At 47.5% G+C, this 23944-nt stretch overlaps 1 protein-coding gene across 1 annotated transcript; it reads right to left on the bottom strand.

The window, feature by feature from the left end:
- Positions 1-4894: 4894 nt before the first annotated feature.
- Positions 4895-20814, bottom strand: LOC128834140 (sulfotransferase 6B1-like). Its single transcript, XM_054022671.1, has 7 exons — positions 20379-20814; positions 13798-13916; positions 11171-11260; positions 10304-10430; positions 8045-8139; positions 7206-7362; positions 4895-6767 (listed from the first exon to the last, which is right to left on the bottom strand). Exons 1-7 carry the CDS (start codon positions 20572-20574, stop codon positions 6637-6639), a joined length of 915 nt encoding a protein of 304 aa, XP_053878646.1. The 5' UTR covers positions 20575-20814; the 3' UTR covers positions 4895-6636.
- Between the last annotated feature and the right edge of the window lie 3130 nt (positions 20815-23944).

The raw sequence follows: 23944 nt of genomic DNA, 5'->3' as shown, positions 1-23944 counted from the left end.
ATATTATACGGAAAAGAAAAAACAGCCCAGCTCTGCAAAAGGGAGCCAGGCTCTTACAAAATCACAGGAACAACACTAGGATCCACAAAGCCTGAGTTAGGCGCCTAACCCCTCTGTAATGAATGGGGAGAGATGGGCATCTTAGAATGTGATCCCCAAAGCCAGCACGCTAGGTGGGGAGACACCTAACTCTAGCCAATGACTATATCTAATGAATTCCATCAGCCTAATATATTTCCTGGGTAGCTTTTGGTCAGCTAGTGAGTTGGCTGATTCTATAAAATGTGTTATCAATACTACTATTTGACAAATATTAGTGAAATTAATCAAACACTAGAGGTGCCATGATTTGACCATACTTATCTTAAGGAATGAGGGAGGAGAACGTTGGCTAAAGCCAGTAAAACTAGTGACAAGGGGATGTGTTGAGAATGGAGGAGCACAACAGCCAGGAGCAACAGATTCTCAAAGGAAAGAGTGTGAAATATGCCTCCCATCTATAGTGTGTGTTTAGGAGATGGATCCCTTAAGACTAAACCTGCCTATTCTAAATAAACCCCAACATTTGTACCACATGGGTAAGAATGGTCTATGCATATAATCACATTATTGGAGTTTGGTTATGGAAATGTAGCCCCTCTCCTGTCCACTGGATCAGTGTGAGGTTGTTCAAGATAGGATAAGTCTACCTTGTGGCTTTTTACACAACTTTGGGCTTGGGGTTCCTCTGTATGCTCTGTGTTGTATGCAGGGCCGGCTCTAGGTTTTTTTGGCGCCCCAAGCAAAAAAATTTTGCCTGTCTCCCACCTCAGCCCTGGGCTCTCACCCTCCTCCACCCGCACCCCCTGCTGCCCTATTCCTGGGCTCCCCCGCACCACTGTTGACTCCGCCTGCTCCCCCCTCGCCTCCAGCCAGTCTGGCGCTGGCAGGGTCAGGGTAAGCACCGGGGCTCCCGGGTCATGCCTCAGCCCAGGGTCCCTCCAGCCGGGGCTCCCGCCTCCAGGACCAGCCGGGACCCGGGAGGGCAGAGCCGGGGGACCGCCCCAGTAGGGGGCTGAGGAGTCGGGGCAGGGTAGCCCCAGAGGGAACGGAGGCCTGGAGAGCAGGACGCGGACCCCGCACGGCAGCGCTCCGCCCTCTATGGCCCCGTTGCTGCTGCTGCTTCTGACCCCCCTCCCGCAGTCCCTGGGTGGCTCGGGCCGCTTCGCCCAGTCCCGACTGTGGCGCTGGGGGGCAGCCACCTTGCGACACCTACAGGTGGCTCCAAGTGCCCCATGGGGCGGCCCCCAGCCCGAGTGTCCCCCGCTCTGAGCCTGCCCGGCCCAGCCACAAGGTGTGAGCACTACTCCCTTATGGTGCGAACCAGAGTGGCCCCAGGGCGCCCCTGTCCATGATGCGCTGCTGCCAGGGCTGGCTCTAGGCGGTTGCCGCCCGAAGCAAAAAAAAAAAAAAAAAAAAAAGATGGCCGGAATGCCGCCCCTGATGTGCCACCCCAAGCACATGCTTGGTTTGCTGGAGCCTAGAGCCAGAATACACGTCAATGTGTATTCACCTCAGACCAGACCCACTCAGACAAACCACTAGGAACAAAGTTTTAGGTTTAGCAAAGAAACAGAGAACAGGAGAGCAGCATCTTCTCTGCTTACCTGCCTCCTGCTCCCAGCTTCAGTCAGTGCTGAAACTTCCAGCTGGGAGGGCAGAGGGGACTTCGTATAACACAACCCCCTTACAAACATGTTCTAACTCCCAGAATAACTAAACCTCAAAAGAAACAAGCCCATGTTCTCCTTTTGCGTCATTCAAACTCCTCTCAGGATGCTCTTTAAGCCCTTTTTGGTCCTACCTATAAAGAAACGTAGAACAAGATTACAGTCCAGCAGCTTCCTCTCTGCTTGCCTACCTCCTGCTCCCAGCTTCAGCCAGTGCTGAAATTTCCCGCTGCAAATGGCAGAGGATACATCCTGGGGGGAACCAGGACGTTCTCCCAGCATTCCACACTTTGTAGTTCCCACATCTGCTGTTAAATCATACTGGACCTTGGGCTACAGAAATAAGGATGTTTACATTTCCATTGTAGAACTGATGAATGAAATTGTTTTTAATTGTTCACTTTATTAATATAACTTCATAAATAAAGTTTTATGAGTGAAACAACATTCATTCATAAAACCGGTTACCCCAATAACTGGCTAATTGACAATTAAGATGCTTGTTAAGAGCCACAGTTGTTCAGCCTGCTGCCTTTGTAAATTTCACTATTAATCCATTTCCTGCTTAAATCACTGAGACGTGCACTGTTTCAGTATTGTAACTTCTGTTCACCATTCATTATGCTTGCCTACATTGTAACTTCTGTTCATTGTTTGCCATCCACTACACTTGTCTATATTGTAACTTCTGTTCACTCTTTGCCTTTCACTACACTTGTCTACTTCTGGTCACTATTTGCCATATTGTAATTCAAACTCCATTTTAAAACGCTTACTCCAGTTTGTAAAAGCTGGCTCCAACCTTCATTTTTGCAAACCCTGCTGTAATCTTATTAGTTTAGTTGAGATGTGTGAATGAGGTATGTATGGATGATGGAATCAACCTCCAGCACCAGCCTGTCCTGATGAAACAGAGTTCAAACACCAAGGGCTGAAGATGCAGACAAGAGCCCTAACAAGGTAAGAAAAGTCCACCCTAAAAAGAAAAGAACAAAGGTACAATAGAAGGAAGATCAAAGCCAGGTCCAAGGCTGAAAGTCAGGTCTGCAATTGACGGGTGATCAATCACCAAACCCAAAGAGGCAGCTTGTTACAGCAAGACTCTGGATTTAAACTAAAGCCTACAAAAAGGATGGGTGAAATGGAAGACTTTGGAGGGTAACATTCTGCTGCCAACATGGAAGGGCATCGGTGCATGCCCAACAGAGACCCAGCCCTTCCTTGTGCCCGGCTTTCCTGGCCAGTTAGCCGCCACAAGCCACGAACCCAAGCTGCAAAATCAAGCCACGAACTCAAGCTACATTCAGGACTGATAACTATGCAGCAGCTGCAGAACATTATATATATATATGTATGTGTGTGTGTGTGTGTGTGTGTGTGTGTGTATGTATAGGTATTAGTTATTGGTCATAAATTAGGGTTACCATTCGTCCGGATTTACCCGGACATGTCCTCCTTTTTGTGCTAAAAATAGCGTCCGGGGGGAATTTGTAAAGCACTCACAATGTCCGGGATTTCCCCCTCCCCCGGCAGAGTGAGCGGCTGGGAGGGCTGCAGGGAAGTCCCGGGCTGGACTCCGGAGCAGCTGGAGAGGAGCCGGATCCGCCCTGCATTCTGAGCCGGCAGCTCCCTTGCAGCCCAGTCCGGCAGCACTGTGCAGGGCCAGGGACCGGGTTTTGTTGTGCAGGGCCAGGGACCGGGTTTTGTTGTGCTGGGGAGCTCAGCCACGTGTCCAGCTCGGCTGCACAGAGCCCAACACTCTGTTCTGAGCAGCAGGGTAAGGAGGTCAGGGGGCAGGAAGGTTCTGGAGGTGGCAGTCAAGAAACGGGGGGGGGGCTTTTTGGGGGGAGTGGAGAAAGTTTTGGGCAGTCAGGGTACAGGTAGGGGGTAGGGTCCTGGGGGGCAGTTGGGGGGGGTCTTAGGAGGGGGCAGTTAGGGGACAAGGAACAGGGAGCCTTAGGTAGGGGGTGGGGTTCTGGAGGGCAGTTAAGAGCAGGGGTCCCAGGAGGGGGCAGTCAGGGGACAAGGAGCAGGGGGGGGAGTGTTTGGGAGTTCTGGGGGGGGCTGTCAGGTGGCAGGGGTGGGGAGATGGATCGGAGCAGTCAGGGGACAGGGAGCAGAGGGGTTTAGATGGGTTGGGAGTTCTGGGGGGGGGCTGTCAGGGGGCAGGAGTGCGGAGAGGGATCGGAGCAGTCAGGGGACAGGGAGCAGAGGGGTTTAGATGGGTTGGGAGTTCTGGGGGGGGGCTGTCAGGGGGTGGGGAGTGGTTGGATGGGGCGTGGGATTCCCAGGGGTCTGTCTGGGGGTGGGGGTGTGGATAAGGGTTGGGGCAGTCAGGAGACAAGAGGCAGGGAGGCTTAGATAGGGAGTGGAGTCCTGGGGGGCAGTTAGGGGCAGGGGTCCCAGGAGGGGGCAGTCAGGGGACAAGGAACGGGGGGAGGGTTGGGGGTTCTGGGGGGGCGGGAAGTGGGAGGGGCAGGGGGGGGGCTAGGGCAGGGCTCCTCCCGTCCTCTTTTTTTCTTGCTGAAATATGGTAACCCTATCATAAATCAAATTGTGTTATCATAGTAAATGTGGTATCTTTGTCTTGCCCCCTGAAATGGTCCCTGTGTAGTTTTGTCTGCATAACACCATCATAGATATGTACAGCCCTTTGCAAACAGGCAAAAGTAATCTCAATTTCTATAAGTTTATTTGGTTGAGTTAAAGCAAAAAAAATGCAAATACTGTGTAAATTAAGGTAAAGATCTAGAAACTCCTATTGATTTATTATTCTGAAGCAGGGAAACATTAAACCAGATTTACAGGTACTGTAAATTAATGCCCTAAACATGTAACAAGAGTGGTATAATGAGCTAATTCATGGATTTTAAGACCCCGAAAATACCATTAGAACAATTTTAGATAACTACAGCAGCTCCTGCCCTCCATTCACCAGGAAAAGAAGAAGAAAGAATGCTGTTAAGTTTGTCCCATTGCCGCACATTTTAGAGTTCTCTGATACACACTAGTATCAAAGGGTAGCCGTGTTAGTCTGAATCTGTAAAAAGCGACAGAGGGTCCTGTGGCACCTTTGAGACTAACAGAAGTATTGGGAGCATAAGCTTTCGTGGGTAAGAACCTCACTTCTTCAGATGCAAGAGATGTCTTGCATCTGAAGAAGTGAGGTTCTTACCCATGAAAGCTTATGCTCCCAATACTTCTGTTAGTCTCAAAGGTGCCACAGGACCCTCTGTCGCTTGATACACACTAGGTTTAAGAATTTTGAGAAACTAGCAGTAGTCACACATAGTTCTGTTTATGTCCAGCAGAGGGGAGTGGTTCACAGGCAAACATCACTACTGCTGCTGCCACCACCACACAGAGATGACAAACCATTGCTAATATATTTGTGTAACTCGGGTCGGCAACTGTCGGCACACGGCCCATCCGGGTAATTCGCTGGTGGGCCACAAGACATTTTGTTTACATTGACTGTTCGCAGGCACGCCCTCCCCACCCCACCCCCGGCAGCTCCCAGTGGTCATGGTTCACTGTTCCCGGCCAATGGGAGCGGTGAGAAGCAGCGGGCCACAGGGACGTGCTGGATGCTGCTTCCCATAGCTCCCATTGACCAGGAACGGCGAACCACAGCCACTGGGAGCTGCGGCGGGGGTGGGGGGCATGCCTGCGGACAGTCAATGTAAACAAAATGTCTCACAGCCTGCCAGCGGATTACCTTGATGGGCCACGTGCTGAAGGTTGATGACCCCTGGTGTAACTGCCCTGGGACCCTTTGATAAGAGAGCAGTGGCTCTGGAACAATTTGTATAGTGGAAGTGCTGAAAGCCATAAACAAAACTCTAAACCCTGTATATGATGGAAACCACTTCAAGCCAGCGGGTGCCGCCACACCCCCAACACCCATGTAAAAGAGTGCCTCAAGAATGGTTGGAAATGCTTTTTTCCCCTTTCTTCACTGCTAGATGTGCTTCCTACATAGGACTTCCACTCACTATTTTTATCTGAAGAATATTTATCTCAGCACTATTTTCATACCCTGCCCTCTCTCATTCACATCTCTTAACAGCTCAAGTAGTGTGCACAGTGCCCTCTTCAGAATGAGGTGACTCCATAACTGTCCCTATAGCTGCAGAAGCATCAGTCAGGTACGACCAGGGCCTTCTATTGACAGACATATGAGTGCCTTTTTAAAACTATGCATGATTATGTTCCAACAGCTAAGAAGAATAGGGGTAAGTAGAGGTTTTTCTCCCTAGCCGGTGGGAGAAAAACTTCTACTTAACCATTCACCTAGCTTGTTGAGATCTCTTGAAGTTCCTCACAGTCCTCTCTTGTCTTGACTAACATCAACACCTTATTTCAGTTGGCAACTTTTGCTACCTCATTATTCACCCCCCCTTTCTTTATCATTAATAATTATATTAAACAACACTAGACCTAGTACAGAACCTGGAGGAGTTCTCCTTTAACCTTTTGCCAGGATGAAAATTGGACATCAGCACAAATCAGTGAACTCTAAAGCAATTTCATACAAGGTCGCAGAAACTATTGGAGCGTAGAGGACCAAATCAACTACTGAAGCTGAGAGATGAGCCCAAAGAAAAAGCCCAGGGAGTTTAACACCCTGAGCTTTCAGAAAGTTTGGCTCTGGAGCAGAGCTCAATTTGAATTAATGGCAGATCAAGAAAAAATATAATCTCAAATAGGCACAGAAACTTTGGGTATACTATTCATATGTTCTACGTGTTCAGCCAAATTCTTCTCTTAAATCTATATAGGCCCAATAGCAGAATTTCACCCATTATTTACTAGGTTCTCATGATTTCTTTATTTTGTGAAGATCTAAATTGTTTTAATCTATGCATTCTCAAATGTGAAAGGTAGTGAAATAGGTGATGATGTAGCATCAGAATGAAGTTAAGATTTAGTATTTGCAGTATTTATCATATTTTAGCTTTGCTCCCAGTTTAGTTCCAGCTAAACACTCTTTAAATTTGGCATCCATTTCCTGGCTCTGAGCTTCAGTGAAGAGATTCTTCCAATCACCAACATCACCTGCAAAAGAACAATGAAATAAACTGTAACATCACAGGTCAGGTACATAACATTGAAATGCTGACACAAACAGCTGGCATGACTGAACTTATTGCCAAATTTCAAACCCACAAAAGGCTTGGATCTTGTATGAATGTGGATGGGGTAATTCCAGTTAAAGGTTAAAGAAAAAGCCTTGCAGTAAGTTTTATAGGTATATGTGTAAACACCCTTGAAAAGAGAGAGCTAATATTTTGACAGAACAGCAAGTGCCCGGTTGATCAGCTGCTTATGAATGTCCATTTTCTAAAGGTGAAAATTCATCATCAGCTATGAATTAAATACGTTAATCACAGAGGCCACAAGAGGCATATGCTTTTAAATGTTAATTAGCTCATGACCAATTTGGATAGCTGTTCTAAGCCTTGAAATGACTATTATCACTCTGTATAAATGTACCTTTTCTGAAAACCATGGGAGCTAATGTGCCATGTGTTTCTTGGGATTTGTTGCTCATTGATTCAAATGTGGCATTCTCTGCAATAGACTGAATCTTCTCCTCAGGCAGAGAGAACCCCAAAAATTCAGCTATTTGTTTCACTTCTCCAGGTAAGTTCTGAAAAACAAGAATTTGGAGTTATGTATGAGTCAAAGAAAATATGCTTGGCATTTTCCTCTTCTCTTTTGTCAAATGAATGTAGTAGATTTTATCCTCGTCCATACACAGAGCAGAACATTAGACGAGTATATTAAGTTCAGCAGCAAGAGGTTGCAGGAATGGGTGGTTACTTTAAATAAGATTTTGGTATCTGCCTCCCTTTGCCAAATGGAAATGTGTTAAGAGAATACTCTCAGTCTTTTGCGTTTCTCTCTTTTAGTATTTATTTCTACTGATTACATTTATCAAGCAGCATCAATTAGTATTGTTCTGTACAAACATGGGTATTACCTGCCCCCAAAAATTTAAGGCCCTCATCCTGCAAACTTGCACATGCTTAACTTTCAGTGAATAGTCTCATTGAAGCAAATGGAACTACTCATACGCCCATGTCTAAGGAGGATCAGGGCTTTCTTGCTGGAGAATGAAGGTGGGCTGCAGATAGAAGAGCTAGTAGACAGTGGGAGAAAAGGACTGCTATTTCATATGCCTGCCTTCTCCTAGTCTTTGAAATTCACAATAAGGTTTTGCCTGGCACAAAATGAAAACCGGACTGGACAAGATACTTGTGAATGTACTGAAGGGAACAATTCTGTATACAAACAGGTTTTTCCCATATCTAATTTCTAAAAAAATTCACCTCTTTCATTTCTTCATATGTGATGATCATGATATTCTCTTCATCCATGTGGTTGTTCCAGGAAAGAGCATGGTCAAAATATGAACTCCAGGTGACTGAAATGAAATACAGGAGATAGGTTTAAACCTAACATACTTTAAAGTATATTTAAATTTAAATTACCCCTGAGATTAAATGTACAGGCTAACTTCAATATAGAGTCCTGGAGATATTAGATTTTTTTAATCCTTCAACTGCCTCTTCATACTTCATTTATGAAATGGATTGTAAGAAGTCATTCACTCCAGACTTGACTTTTCACTTTCTCCTTGCAAATATTTTTCAGAATAAATCCATACATCAAGACTCTACATGGCAAGTATACAACAAATTAAATTACTAAAACAAGAGTAATGTATATTCATAGAATACCTGTATTGTCTAACCACGGTGGGGGCGTGCCTGCAGCTGGAGGCAGTGCGCAGAGCTGCCTGGCCACTCCTCTGCCTAGGAGCTGAGCAAGGGGGATGTCGCCATTTCCGAGGAGTCCCCCAGGTAAGCGCCCTCAGAGCCCACCTCACCCCATCCCGTGCCCCAACCACCTGCCCCTTCCACACCCAAATGCTTCTGCTGTGCGGGGCGGGGCCTGTGGCCCGAGACTGCCCCAGTAGTAGCCGGTGCGACAGGCGCAGGGGCTGCCTAAGCTGCCAGGCGCACCGGCCGCTGCAAAAGTCACGGAAAGTCTGTGACTTCCATGACCTCTGTGACAAACTCACAGCCTTAATTATTGTTAGTGGTGATGCTACAGAAGGAAAGAGCCCAGCCTGATTCACAGTTTGAGGGGCTGGCAGTTACATAAAACATCGTTTATTTGTAAACCTAGCTTTTTTGATCTGGAAGCAATTGAGACACACACACGGAATCCACAATGCCATTTTTTCATTCTCTTGCCTCCTCCTTCCCCAGGAGAGCATCACTTGAAATGCAGGGTTGCTCTCACTGTTGTTTTCATTGGGTCTGTTTGAGCCTGATTGCTATGAAACTTCCTGACCTGACAGGAAATTTGCCACTCATGACTGTCCCTACAGGGTGAACTCTCTTTGAAATTGGAACTATTTGGCAACAGATGATAGAATAAAAAATGGAGTGCTTCAGTTTAGAAAAGGGGTTTTATCTATTTTGATTGTAGCTCCAACCTCTGCGCAACTATAAATAGATAAAGGGTATAAGTTCTAAGAGAGTTAGAAGCCTAAGTCCCATTTCCAAAAGTAACAATGTTTAGGATCAGATATTTAAATGTATTTAGGCATCTAAATATGTCTAGTGCAATTTTCAAAAGTGTTTAAATTCAGTAGAAGTTAGGCACCTAGGCACTTCTTGAAAACCACACTAGGCATCTATTTGCATCTTTAGGTGCGTTTAAAAACTTTTAAAAATCTGGCCCTTAGAAGCGGAAGCCTGATTGAAAGACAATGGGAGTTAGGAGCCTTAGTCACTTAGGTGCTTTTGAAAATTTACTCCAAACCTTTATTTTGAGTGTCTCTAGGGCTATGTTTGCACTGTCTGATTCCCCTGCTCATGTACACTTGTGCCACCGCTCATCGTGCTAGTGTGAGCCTAACTAGCAATGTAGCCATGGTGACATGAGGCGTGGCAGCGGCACCATGGCTGAGCTGCACTAAGTACAAACCCATGGTGAGTATGAACTCTTCACAGCTTAGCTGTCCCCCTGCTGCTGTTACCCGTGCTACCACAGCTCTACTGCTATTTATACTCACACTAGCTTGATGAGAGCTAGCATGAATATGTACGTGTACATGAGAAGGGGAAATCACACCCCAACTCACAGTGTAAACATAGGCTAAAACAGATACACCTGCTCAGAGGTGCAGATGAAACAATGAGAAAAATGGAGCTGAGAACAAAGGAGGAGAGACTCATGAATCTAGTTGTTATGATGTGAAATCACAAGGGGGAGGTGCCTTCTGGAGGGAGAGTAAAGCTGGGGATGAAGTAGAATCCCTGTAAAATGTATCAGCCTGATTATTCGAATGGCTCCACACCAATGTTCCCACTCCTGAGGACTCTGCCAGGGTTGGCCAAGGGAGAAGCACCTTCAACTCCTTAGCACCAGGTCCCCCACCCAGATCATTAGTTTGAATCCATTTGGGATTAATTTTAACATGATGATCACAGATTCCCTTTTTTGACTACAGACCAAAGAAGAGTTGAGAACATTGTACTAGAGTGTTTATACATGCCGAGATCTAATAACTGTACCTTCTCCACTCATGAACTTCTGAAAGAACTCATCCCAGGAGCTGACATTTGGAAGCCCAGGATTTTTGTTGTAGAAGTGGTAATAGGATACAGCTACATCTTTTGGATTTCGAAATACCACCAGTACCTTTTAAAACAACAAAGTCACATGAGTCCTGGGTATTTAAGGTAACCTTTGAGCTCAAGGGTCCTGCATTAAAAAAAACATAGCAGCTCTTACAGGAACTGCAACTTGGAAAACGAAGCCTCAATCCTGCAATGTAGGGAACAGGAGAACAACTTACTAACTTCAAGGGGGCTCCAAGGAGCAATAAGGGCTATCCCATACAGATCACCTTGCAGGGCTAGGATCTAAGATTTGACTTCTTTGTATGAATTACATTGATCAGTAAATCAATACATTTACAATTTTATATTTCAATTACATTGATCAGTAAATCTACATCAATTGCAGTGATCAGTAAAAATTAAATTCTATTTTATCTATTTTGATTGTAGCTCCAACCTCTGGAGGTTGGAATTTTTGGCCAGGCTGGAATTTTTGATTAATATATATACACAAGAAAGAAAAATCATTAAATAAATCAATCAATAGCCTAATGGTTAAACACTTATCTGAGATGTGGGAGACCTGTGTTCAAATCTCTATTTCGACTCAGGTTCAGATGCCTGCTCTTTTCTTCTTAGGTTTTTCACAAAAAATAAGGTCTTGATTGTGGAACAAAACCAAATTCCAAAACCTTGGAAATTTTTGCAAAAACAGAATTCTTGTTTTCCAGGCAGCCCTAAACCTAATAACTTCCCAGAGAAAACTGGGAGTTGCTTGGAAAGTGGATAGTGCCCTCCATTATTAAAATGCTCACTTACCTTCACCTTATTCTCAAAGACAGCCTTGGGAATATCATCATAATGGAGATGCGTGGAAAAGAGACGTGGAGAAGGTGCATTTTTTATTTTCTAAAGCAAAACAAAAAGTGACAAAAGTGAACCATAATATCCCTATCTTAAAGATGATGACAATTTATAGTATCTGTACATTTACCCTAAAAAACTAATACAGTAATTCCTCACTTAACGTTGTAGTTATGTTCCTGAAAAATGCAACTTTAAGTGGAATGATGTTAAACTAATCCAATTTTCCCATAAGCTTTAATGTAAATGTGGGGGATTAGGTTCCAAGGAAATTTTTTTGGGGCAGATAAAAGGCATTATATACTGTACAGTACTGTACTGTGGTTGGGAAGTGCCCCTGGCTTACCTCACACAGGCACAGCCTGCTACAGGCAAGGACGCTAGGAAGCACCTTTGCAGTAGCAGCTTCCCGGAGAAGAACAGGCGCTGACTTTGCCGGGAATGCTCCAGGCCCGCCTCTTCCAGTCCTTGCTCCACTCCAGGCCCACCTCTTCCCACCCCCACTCCACCTCCTCTCCAAAGCAGCTGCATCCCCGGTCCTTCGCCCGCCCCTCCCCCCCGAAAAGTCCTAAGTACTTTCTGGGAGGGAGGGGGAGGAGTGCAGACGTGGTGCTTTCCCGCTCCTCCTCCTCCCTCCCAGCATTTCGTGCTTAGGACTTTCTGGGAGGGAGGGGGAGGAGCGCAGACACGGCACTTACCCGTTCTTCCCCCTCCCTCCCAGCGCTTCCCTGCCGGGGAAGGTGGAGGAGAAGAGGAACTTGTGCAATGTTCCCTTGTAAAGTCACTGCTCTTCCACAGAATCTTACAAGCAGTGGACAGAGCAGGCAGCCAAACGACGTTATAAGGGAGCATTGCACAACTTTAAATGAGCATGTTCCCTAATTGAGCAGCGACGTAACTTTGAAACAACGTTAAGTGGGAGGACATTAAGTGAGGAGTTACTGTGTGTGTGTGTGTGTGTGTGTGTGTGTGTGTGTAATATATATATATATAACTTAATTGTTAAATTGTAGACTCTCTTCTTACTTCTTATCATTCATAATGTCATTGAAGTGACATTTATTACTCAAAATAAGGTGTACATTTTTAATGGTGAGAGTAATTAACCACTGCAACAATTTATGAAGGGTCATGGTGGATTCTCCATCACTGACAGTTTTAAAATCAAGATAGGGTGTTTTTCGAAAAGATCTGCTCTGGGAATGATTTTGGGGAAGTTCTATGGCCTGTGTTACACAGGAGGTCAGACTAGATGATCACAATGGTGCCTTCTGGTTTTAAAATTTATGAACCTATGAAGAAGAGAGGTTAAATGTCTTGCCTGAAGCCAGATAATACACCAATAGCAGAGTTGTGATTAAAGATCTCTTAACTGTTTAATCCCAATCTTGTGCTTTAATCATGAGACCACAAAGAAAAGTAAGAGTCCAGCTGGTGTCACTACTCATGATTTGCAAATTATCACTTCTCGATAGATAGATAGATTTTGCCATATTCATTAGCAGAATTACATATGCCCCGATCCTGCAAAAATTTAATCATGTTGTGACAGATTTTTGTTACTAATTTGCCTGGAGTGTCAGGTGATTAGGCTGACGCCGCAGGATTGTTTGGGGAGGAGCTGACCTAACACATCAAGGGTTTAAATTTTAAAGCTTTATTAATAAAATACAGCAGAGAGTGCTGGGACTGTTTTTATGTTACTATGGGGAAGAAAGAAAGCGTTAATGCCCCCAGGCCCTAACCCACTTTTATACTTACACTTGTATTAACCAGACTGGCCAAGTCTGGGTGTAACATATTCCGATGACTCCCCTTCCCAGCAGATGTGTTGACCTACCTTATAAAAGCGGCCTGGCACTGCCTTTTTTTAACATACTATTTGAGGGGGCTTTATAGGCCACAGCTGTCAAGTGTTGAGTTAACCCGTTTTTTGCTCTTTTCTCTTCCTGCCCCTCCCCCCACCCCCACTTTCGGCCTCTTATAACCTACAAAAAAACCTTCCACTCACACACCTTTGGCCCTCCCCAAAATGCTTTGCGATGCTTGCAACAGCGTTAGCAATATACAATGCTGATCTGCCTTCCCGGCTGGGGAACTCCCTAAGGGGCCATTGGGGTGTAACAATGTGCTAAACTGGAAAAAATCAAACCTCTTACTTCATTTTTATCTAGCCTCAGTTTACCAGAAAATGATTTCATTAACTTTTTTTTAAAGAAGGAAGGAACTTTAAAAAAAAAACTTTTGCACTCAAAATGTACTCACAAGAACAACAGACTCTGAAATTCCAGTACATGAGTAACAACATTTACAGGGGTAAATGTTAGGGTTAAATGAACTTTTTTTTCCTTTTTGTTTCACTTATTTTACTTTCAAATCACACTTGTTCATTTGCATTTCAATACTTTAGAATACAATTTCAGACAGAAAAGGTAATTAAAATAGATTAAAATCAAATTTTCTGATGCAGAAGTTTATAAACTATCTGAAAATTGTTTTATGCTTATATGAGCTATAGTAAAATAAAGACATTCAAAATATTGTATGCTAAAAGTAAGTTTCACGAGTTAGTCCATGCTGACCTGAAATTTTTCTGAAGCTGCAAATTCAAGCACATGGATACGTTCTAATTGTGATACTTCCTTATTATTTGGTAGTGCATTTATCAAGTCATTTAAAATGTGTTGAGTCCAATTAGTTCCTGAAACATAAAATAAGTGTGTTGAGGAACCAAACTGGAATTTTCAAACCACAGGCAGTTAAATATCCATCACAACTTTCAAAATAGTTATTATTCTTGTGCTTCATATAACCTGTAACAGTAGCACGTACATAAGTTTCAGACAAAAGTATAATCTTAAATTGTGTCTCTGTAATGAAACATTGCAGGTGACAATGGATTTTGTGTGCTTTGTGCAGCTACAAGTTCTAGATCAGTGGTCTCCAACCTTTTTACGCCCAAGATCACTTTTTGAATCTAAGGGCAACTCAGGATCTTCCCCACCCATCCCCTGAAGCCCTGCCCCTTCCTCAAAGCCCTGCCCCACTCACTTCATCCCACCCTCTCTCCGTCACTCACTCTCCACCACCCTCACTTACTTTCACCGGGCTGGGGTATGGGGTTGGGATTCGGGGTGTGTGTGGGATGGGGCCATAGGTTTCGCAGTGTGAGAGGGGGCTCTGGGCTGAGCCTAGGGCAGGGGGTGAGGGTGAGGGATGCAAACTCTAGGAGGGAGGACGGAGGAGACTGAAGGAGCCCCACACACACATATCAGAATCTCCTGTAGCTTGGCGGTTAGTGCACCTCTCCTGAGGGTGGGGAGACCCCAGTTCAAATCTTCTCTTCCCATCAAACGCAGGAGGAAATTGAAGTTGGGTATCCCACATAAGTGCTTGGCTAAAAGTTATAAAATGGGTGGTGGCGACAGCATTACCACATCCTCTGGCAAGATTTTGAATAGGGCCGGATACAGTAAACAGACTCCGTGCACACCTACCAGACAGGGTCCATGGGTGAGCTAGGTAGAGGAAACACCTGTCTTCTTCCAGTTGTGGATTGCTCTGGGGCTTAAGTAGGAGAAAGGCATCTAGATGCCAAGAGTGAGGCAGAAACGTAGGTGCCTAGGAAACTTTTACAGTGGAATTTTAGACACTGAGTAAGTTAGGCACCTACAGGATTAGGTGGAAGCAGGTTTTGTGGATTGGCGTGGAACTTAAAACTGGGGTTTAGGTACTTAAGCACTTTTGTGGATCTGGGCCTTAGACCTGCTACTACACAGAATTCTCCTTAGCAAAGGACAGGACAGGAGACTAAAAAACAGAGAGGAAGGGTGGGCAAGTGATTAAGAGGTGTTGCTTCAAGGTCCCTCAAAATGACACCCATTCTTTCTCCATTGCTCCACTCAGCTGCTTTCTTTTGGTTTGGTAGTGAGGAGTAGAGCAGGAGTTATGCCCAGGAGCAGCTATCTAAGGCAACAAAGAGAGCATTGGAAAGAGAGTAAGGTCTCTGGAGAAAGATCATGCGACCTCTGCAAGGCTGCAGAGGCAGGAGGTGGATTCCACTCCATATCCTGACAGGGTGAGCAGGGAAGAGCTCAGGAGGAGGAGATGTGGTGTGAGTGTGGTAGTGGTAGTACTGAAAGGGATATCTGGGGAGAAAAAATGATGGGGTTGAGGGCAAAGAGTTTGAGATGGAGGAAGACAGATGGAGAGAAAGAGCACAGGACAAACAGGAGGAAACTAAAGAAGTTGGGAATGTTTAGAGAAATCCTCGATGTTTTGGTGGATCAAAGAATCACTACTTCTTCTTCCACCATTAACTAGTTTAATAACTTAATAGATCTCTCCCATCACTAATTTTTATTGAAAAAATTGCAGTGTCTGGAAGAGGACTCTAGTTTTGGTCCTGCCTATCACTCTAAACATAAGCTATTTTTGAGTAATTCAAGTGCAAAGAAAATACCTGAAATCTTTACAAGAGTGAATGGCTCAAAGAGTCAACAAACTGTTACCAAATCTTCTGAAAAAAATATCAGCCTTGGTCTCAGAACAAATGAGATGGGGCACTGAATGTATCCCCTTAAAAGAGGTGCTACTGCACCCTTAACCCAGTGATGCGTGTAGGAGTAGACGTTGCTAAAGCAGGTGGGGAGTTGGAGCATGAGGGTTAAATCCTATCGGGGGCTTCAGTGTCAGGAGCTGAGCTAAGGCAGTCAGGTATAACTAAGCCCTGGTCTACACTACGATTTTAGGTTGAATTTAGCAGCGTTACCTCGATTTAAGCCTGGACCGGCCACACAATGAAGCTCTTTTTTTCGACTTAAAGGGCTCTTTAAATCAATTTCTTTACTCCACCTCCGACGAGGGGATTAGCACTGAAATCAGCCTTGCTGGGTCGATTTTGCGGTAGTATGGACGCAATTCGACGGTATTGGCCTTCGGGAGCTATCCCAGACTGCTCCATTGTGACCGCTCTGGACAGCACTCTCAACTCAGATGCACTGGCCAGGTAGACAGGAAAAGGCCTGCGAACTTTTGAATCTCATTTCCTGTTTGGCCAGCAGGACAAGGTGCAGGTGAGTGCAGATCTCATCCGCAGATGTGACCATGATGGAGTCCCAGGATCACAAAAGAGCTCCAGCATGGACCGAACGGGAGGTACGGGATCTCATCGCCGTATGGGGAGACAAATCAATGCTAGCTGAACTCCATTCCAGTAAACGAAATGCCAAAACATTTGAAAAAGTCTCCAAGGGCATGAACGACAGAGGCTATAACAGGGACGCAAAGCAGTGCCGTGTGAAAATTAAGGAGCTAAGGCAAGCCTACCAGAAAACCAGAGAGGCAAACTGATATGCTCCAGCATATGGTTGAGCTGCAGGAAAGGCAACAGGAGCACAGACCGCCGCTACAGCCTCTGTGTAACCAACAGCCCTCTTCCCCAAGTTCCATAGCCTCCTCACCCAGATGCCCAAGAACGCAGTGGGGGGGGCCTCTGGCCACCCAGCCACTCCACCCCAGAGGATTGCCCTCAATAAGAGTTAAAGTTTTAAACTGCAGTGTGTCCTTGTCCTTTCCTCTTCCCTCACCCCACCCGGTGCTTTTCTCCTCCCCCACCCCTCCTGGGCTACCTTGGCAGTTATCCCCCTATTTGTGTGATGAATTAATAAAGAATGCATGAATGTGAAGCAACAATGACTTTATTGTCTCTGCAAGCGATGATCAAATGGGGGAGGGGAAGGTGGCTAGCTTACAGGGAAGTAGAGTGAACCAAGGGGTGGGTGTGGGTTCATCAAGGAGAAACAACCAGAACTTTCACACTGTAGCCTGGCCAGTCATGAAACTGGTTTTCAAAGCTTCTCTGATGTGCACCGCACCCTCCTGTACGCCCTGGTGTCTGGCTGCGTGTAATCAGCGGCCAGGTGATTTGCCTGAACCTCCCACCCCACCATAAACGTCTCCCTTTTACTCCCACAGATATTGTGGAGCGCACAGCAAGCAGTAATAACAATGGGAATATTGGTTTTGCTGAGGTCTATCCGAGTCAGTAAAGTGCACCAGCATGCTTTTAAACATCCAAATGCACATTCTACCACCATTCTGCACTTGCTCAGCCTGTAGTTGAACAGCTCCTGACTACTGTCCAGGCTGCCTGTGTATGGCTTCATGAACCATGGCATTAAGGGGTAGGCTAGGTCCCCAAGGATCACGATAGGCATTTCAACATCCCCAATGGTTATTTTCTGATCAGGGAAGAAAGTTCCTTCCTGCAGCTTTTGAAACAGACCAGAGTTCCTAAAGATGCGAGCGTCATGTACCTTTCCCGGCCATCCCACGTTGATGTCGGTGAAACGTCCCTTATGATCCACCAGTGCTTGCAGCAGCATTGAAAAGTACCCCTTTTCATTTATGTACTCGCTGGCTTGGTGCTCCGGTGCCAAGATAGGGATATGGGTTCCATCTATCGCCCCACCACAGTTTGGGAATCCCCTTTCAGCAAAGCCATCCACTATGACCTGCACATTTCCCAGAGTCACTACCCTTGATAGCAGCAGCTCTTTGATTGTGTTGGCTACTTGGATCACAGCAGCCCCCACAGTAGATTTGCCAACTCCAAATTGATGCCCGACTGACCAGTAGCTGTCTGGTGTTGCAAGCTTCCACAGGACTATCGCCACTCGCTTCTCAACTGTGAGGGCTGCTCTCATCTTGGTATTCTGGTGCTTCAGGGCAGGGGAAAGCAAGTCACAAAGTTCCATGAAAGTGCCCTTATGCATGCGAAAGTTTCACAGCCACTGGGAATCGTCCCAGACCTGCAACACTATGCAGTCCCACCAGTCTGTGCTTGTTTCCCGGGCCCAGAATCTGTGTTCCACAGCATGAACTGCCCCATTAACACCATGATGTGCACACTGCCAGGGCCCGTACTTTGTGTGAAGTCTATGTCCATGTCTAGGTCCTCGTCACTCTCATCACCGCGCTGCCATCGCCTCCTCGCCTGGTTTTGCTTTGGCAGGTTCTGCATATACTCCAGGATAATGCACGTGGTGTTTAAAGTGCTCATAATTGCCACGGTGATCTGAGCGGGCTCCATGATCCCAGTGCTATGGCGTCTGGGCTGAAAAAAGGCGCGAAACAATTGCCTGCCATTGCTTTCACGGAGGGGGGGGGCCTGACAACATGTACCCAGAATCACCCGTGACTCTGTTTTTGCCCTATCAGGCATTGGGATCTCAACCCAGAATTCCAATGGGTGGCAGAGACTGCAGGAACTGTGGGATAGCTACCCACAGTGCAACGCTCCGGAAGTCGACTCTAGCCTCGGTACTGTGGACGCAGTCCACCAACTTAATGTACTTAGAGCATTTTGTGTGTAGATACACACAATCAACTGTATAAAAACGATTTATAAAAAAACGACTTCTATAAATTTGACCTAATTTCATAGTGTAGACATACCTTGAGTCTAGTTAGACCCATAAAAAGGGTTATCTTCACAAGAGGAGGAGGCAAGGTTTTGCTGGCTAAAACAAGGACAGTGATCTCTGGAGGTATACGAGATGCTTTCTCTGTTTGTTCACAGTTTACTGTTAAACCACACTAAGGGAACTTAGCCAGGAATTTTCCTGATGTATGTTATTTTGACTGAACAAGAACCCTGTAAATAAACTGGAAATCTCAGAGTTGCTTTTCTTTTTAATTTATTGAGCCTGGGTCTCCTGTGAACTGTCTTTCTTATGCAGCTGCTCAGACCATGGCTGTGTCAGGAAAAAATTAAGCTTAACTGTTAGTTTCTTTTGTAATGGGAGTTATAATTTAAGTGCTTTCTCAAATATGCCTACAATGCTGCTTAGGCAACAGTATAATGTATTTATTATTTAGGTACTCTGGTTAAATTTCCTATATAACTGTAATGGTGATTTCCCATTAGCCAATCAGATTCCTTTCAGTTTGCTTAGAACAAACTTCTTCTCCTGCATCTAGAAAACTCCTTTCCTCCTTCATCTTCAAAGAACATGTCCTACAAGGCCTTTACCAAACACGACTCTTGCAAGCCCCTATCACCACCTCAAGTTCTTGCCATCTCTTACAGTAGGATTTTCAAAATTTCTCAGCACTGGCCTAACTTTACACCCATGGACTTCAATGGGAGCAGAGTTAAGCTAACACTGATCACCTTTGAAAATCCCACCCTAAATATCCTGTGTGTGTGTGAACTGTCTAGTCTGTGCCTAGACTGGTCGCAGGGCTAATGTTTCTTGATAGTAGGGTGACCAGACGTCTCGATAAAATCGGGACCGTCCCGATATTTAGGCATTTGTCCCGCGTCCCGATTGATCTTCAGTCGGGACGCTGCACTCCGCTTTTTTTTTTTTTTTCTTCTTCTCCGCCGGCAGCACTGAGCTCTTTCTCTTTTTTTTTTTCCTTCTCCTCTGACTGCTGGCAGCACTCAGCTGTTCTCTGTTGGTTCCCCCCCCCCCGCTCCTAAAAACCAGAGGCTGAAGGTATGCATACCTAAGGAAGGGTGCATAATCTCCTCTGACTGCCCGCAGCACTCGGCTGTTCTCAGCTCCCGCCCCCGACTGCCGGCAGCACTGGGCCACAGTAGGGAATTGGGAGAGGGAGCTGTTTGTGTCCTTACACTGGCAGCTGGAGCCCGGGAGGGGAAGCGCCCAGCCGGGGGCGCAGGGTCTGGAGGCTGCCCAGCAAACCGTGAAGCCGGTAGGGCTCGGGCTTTGGGCAGCCCCTATGCCTCCGGACCCTGCGCCCCCCAGCCGGGCACTTCCCCTCCCATCTCCGGCGGCGCAGGGTCCAGAAGCACGGGGGCTGCCCAAAGCCCGTAGCGCTCGGGCAGCCCGGCTCTTAAACAGAGCAGAAGAGTCGGGGAGGGAAGTATCAGTAAGCCATTAAATTTTAACTTAATACAGCCAACAACATCTATGTCTCGGTGCTAAATCACTGCTGGATTCAACCCACGTATCTGAAATTACGGAAGAGGAAAACACACGGCTTACTGATACACTGCTTCCCTGTGACAAATGAGGATTTACTGCAAGTAGCATTTAAACTTCCGTGCTTTTCTGCACTCTTCACAATGATCACACACATATTTGACACCATTCATGTTTACTTTTCATTTTGCACAAAAAAAATCTACACTCACCGGATTTAGGATAAGCCGCTAGGAACACATCGTCTTGTCTAAATTCTATGGAGTCCAGCGCTTGGAAGGTCTCAGCACTGCACAGTCCAATAGGGTACAGCACCCCCTTGTAGGAGAACAGCAGCTCTTCAGATTCCTTGCCTTGAACATCATCAAAATATTTCTCTATTTCCTTAATAATACCACTCTTAGCCATGGCTGGAGCTTGCTGTGCCTCTTGCCAGATTCTCCCCTTAAACAGCGTGTCTCTAGCGTTCTTTAGGGTACAGAGGCAGAGGGGGAACTTTTAAACAAACTTCTCGGCACATGCACTGTCGGACTCTGCTGCTCTTGCCCAGCAGTGAGGGAAATTGCAGCTAAAAAAACCAGTTCTGAATTACACAGTCCCTGGTATGAACTCTTGGCTGTAAACTGCAACTGGTTTCAGCCAGTGTTGTAGATTAAGTGTTGTAGATTACACTGAACTTTAGCTTCCCCTGGGAGTGAGTGGTGCTGGGAGGAGTAACTGTCTATAGACATTACTAGCGGGAAGAAGGGGGATAAATTATGCTGATTCAACCCCTTGGACTCCACACAGAATGATAAGAATACTCTTTCACCTGATCCCCTTGCTGCTAGTTTTCTACTAGTGTAAAATTATCTACGTGGGCCAGCCTGGGATTTGCTGCTGTAGAATCTTTGCAGTTGGTTTTGTGGAAACTGGATGAGTCACAATGACAGGAGAGAGAAAGGAGTAAAGGTGAGGCAGGGTAACTGCTTCTCATGCTTATAGGATTACAATGGTTTTACTAGGGAGAGACTGGGAGCTCTTCGGAGTAAAGATTGTCCTAACTTTCTCCTATAAGCCTAATAATAATACACAGCTAAACCCTAACTTGGCCAACACCAACCAGACAACCTTCATTGTTCGGGCTAGCTACCACAATATCTAATATTAACCTTCCACATAAGAACCTGCCACTGTCCATAAGGGACTCAACATAACCCAGTTAAGACCCATTCACCAACATTCTTCAGAGACTCACCTATAGGCCAGAAATCAAGTTAATTATGTCCAGTCTCAGCATGACCCCAAGGTCATGTAAAAAGTCTTGGAAAACAGGTTTGGGATCCCCTTGTGCAGGGTCTGTGCAGAAGGGTGGATATCAAGGCCTAGCAAAACACACATTTTATAATTCATATACACAGTAAGGAAGACTTTCATATTTTTGCAAAGTAATGTAATAGTTTTCCCCATTAGTAAGGGGAGGATAAGTAAGGATAACAAAGGTAAAGTTAAATTTGGGGTTGGTATCTTGACTCAGAATTCCCACAGTTTCTGGAATTCAGGGTTGTAATGAGCTGCAACATACTCTAGATTCCTGGCTTTCAAACTACTATTTTTAAATAGCTAAAGTGTTGTCAATCAGTGGTCTAGTTACAGTCTTAACATTGACAAAGTTTTGCATTTGGCATTCCTCCTCTCCCCAGCTCTCTGCAACACCAATTGTTTTTTTCAGAAATACTGATTAATTAGGGTTACCATACGTCCGGATTTTCCCGGACATGTCCGGCTTTTGGGGGCTCAAATCCCCGTCCGGGGGGAAATCCCCAAAAGCCGGGCATGTCCGGGAAAATCGGGAGGGAGGGCTGGGCCGGGGTCGCGGGGCCGGGCCGGGATCCAGGGGCGCAGTGCCGGGCCGGGGCCGCGGGGTCGGGCCGCCGGGGGGGTGAGCTGGGCCGCGGGGTCGGGCCGCCGGGGGGGTGCGCTGGGACGCGGGGCCGGGAGCCGGGGGGTCGGGCCGGGAGCTGGGCCGCCGGGGGGGGGGTGCGCGGGGCCGGGGGGGTGCGCTGGGCCGGGGGGCCGGGCCGCCGGGGGGGTGCGCGGGGCCAGGGGGGTGCGCGGGGCCGGGGGGCCGGGCCGCCGGGGGGGTGCGCTGGGCCGCGGGGGTGCGCGGGGTCGGGAGCCGGGGGGCTGCGCGGGGCCGCCGGGGTTGGGAGCCGGGGGGCTGCGCGGGGCCGCCGGGGCCGGGAGCCGGGGGGGTGCGCGGGGCCGCCGGGAGCCGGGGGGGTGCGCGGGGCCGCCGGGGCCGGGAGCCGGGGGGGTGCGCTGGGCCGCGGGGTCGGGAGCCGGGGGGTGCGCTGGGCCGCCGGGGCCGGGAGCCGGGGGGTGCGCTGGGCCGCCGGGGCCGGGAGCCGGGGGGGTGTGCTGGGCCGCCGGGGCCGGGAGCCGGGGGGGTGTGCTGGGCCGCCGGGGCCGGGAGCCGGGGGGGTGTGCTGGGCCGCCGGGGGCCGGCCGGCAGTGCTGGGTGGGCCGGGGGTGGTCGGCCGGGGCCGGCACCCCAGGGCCCGAGCCGACCCAGGCTGGAGCCGCCGGGGGGGCCAGCCTGGGCCGCACCTCCTCCCCCCACACCCACCCTTACCTGCTCAGGCTTCCCGCGAATTAAATGTTCGCGGGAAGCAGGGGAGGGGGCGGAGACTTTGGGGAGGGGGCGGAGTTAGGGCGGGGGAGGGGGCGGGGCTGGGGGCGGGGCCAGAGCCCCGTGGAGTGTCCTCCTTTTGGAGGCACAAAATATGGTAACCCTAGATTAATTCTCTACATGGCTGTTAGAACAAAGGGTTCTTTGAGACTGGATGAGCATTACCAGCTAGTTTGTTTTCCAAAATGCTCTTAGCAGTGCTCAGAGGTCATGCCTGTTCAAGCAGAACAAACACTTTTAAAGGAAAATCTTCCCAGTGTCACTCTGTCACTCTAAACAATTGTACGAACTGCATAATAAGCATGTCATTTTCCCCAAAATGGCTGACAGAACCAAAACAACCATGAGTCCAAAACGAATACTTAGTGGCCCCAGAGAGAGTGGGAAGGGTAAGAGAGACATCCAAAACCATATGAGTCAACTCATTGGACAAAAAGGGGAGAGACAAAAGATGGGGGCATTGAAATCTGTTAAAAATATACGGTGATGAAATAGCATAGCGTTATTACTACTAGGGAGCAATTCCGTATCAGATATGAATACATCACCTAATAGGTTTTTTAATTTCTACAAAAATTCACCTTTCATTTCTTCATATGTGATGATCATGATCAGGGCCGGCTCCGGCACCAGCCCTCTAAGCATGTGCTTGGGGCGGCACCTGGAGGGGGGCGGCACTCACCCGGGGAGAGCGGGGCTGCGGCCAGGCTTGCTGCCCTCCCCATGGGGCTCCGGCCGGCCGGGGAGAGCGGAGCCGCAGCAGGCTCGCCGCCCTCCCCCGGCGCTCTGGCTGACCGGGGAGAGCAGGGCCGCCCTCCCCCGGCGCTCCGGCCAGCTGGGGAGAGCGGGGCCGTGGCTGGGCTCGGCGCCCTCCCGTGCCGCACTCCCCACCGGGAGGCTTTTTTGCCTGGGGCGCTAAAAAAGCCAGAGCCGGCCCTGATCATGATATTCCCTTTGTCCGTGTGTTTGTTCCAGGCGAGAGCATTATCAAAACAGGAGCTCTAGCAGACTGAAATTAAATACAAAAGACATTTTAATTTATTTTCTGTTTGTGACTGTAGGGCAGTTCAGCCAGGGCTCGTCCCCCTCTGGGGCGGCGGGGAGCCA

Source organism: Malaclemys terrapin, chromosome 3 (assembly GCF_027887155.1).
Source record: "Malaclemys terrapin pileata isolate rMalTer1 chromosome 3, rMalTer1.hap1, whole genome shotgun sequence".
Classification (NCBI taxonomy): domain Eukaryota; kingdom Metazoa; phylum Chordata; order Testudines; family Emydidae; genus Malaclemys; species Malaclemys terrapin.
Note: the sequence above shows the minus strand (reverse complement) of the source record. Positions and strands in the feature narration are given on the sequence as shown.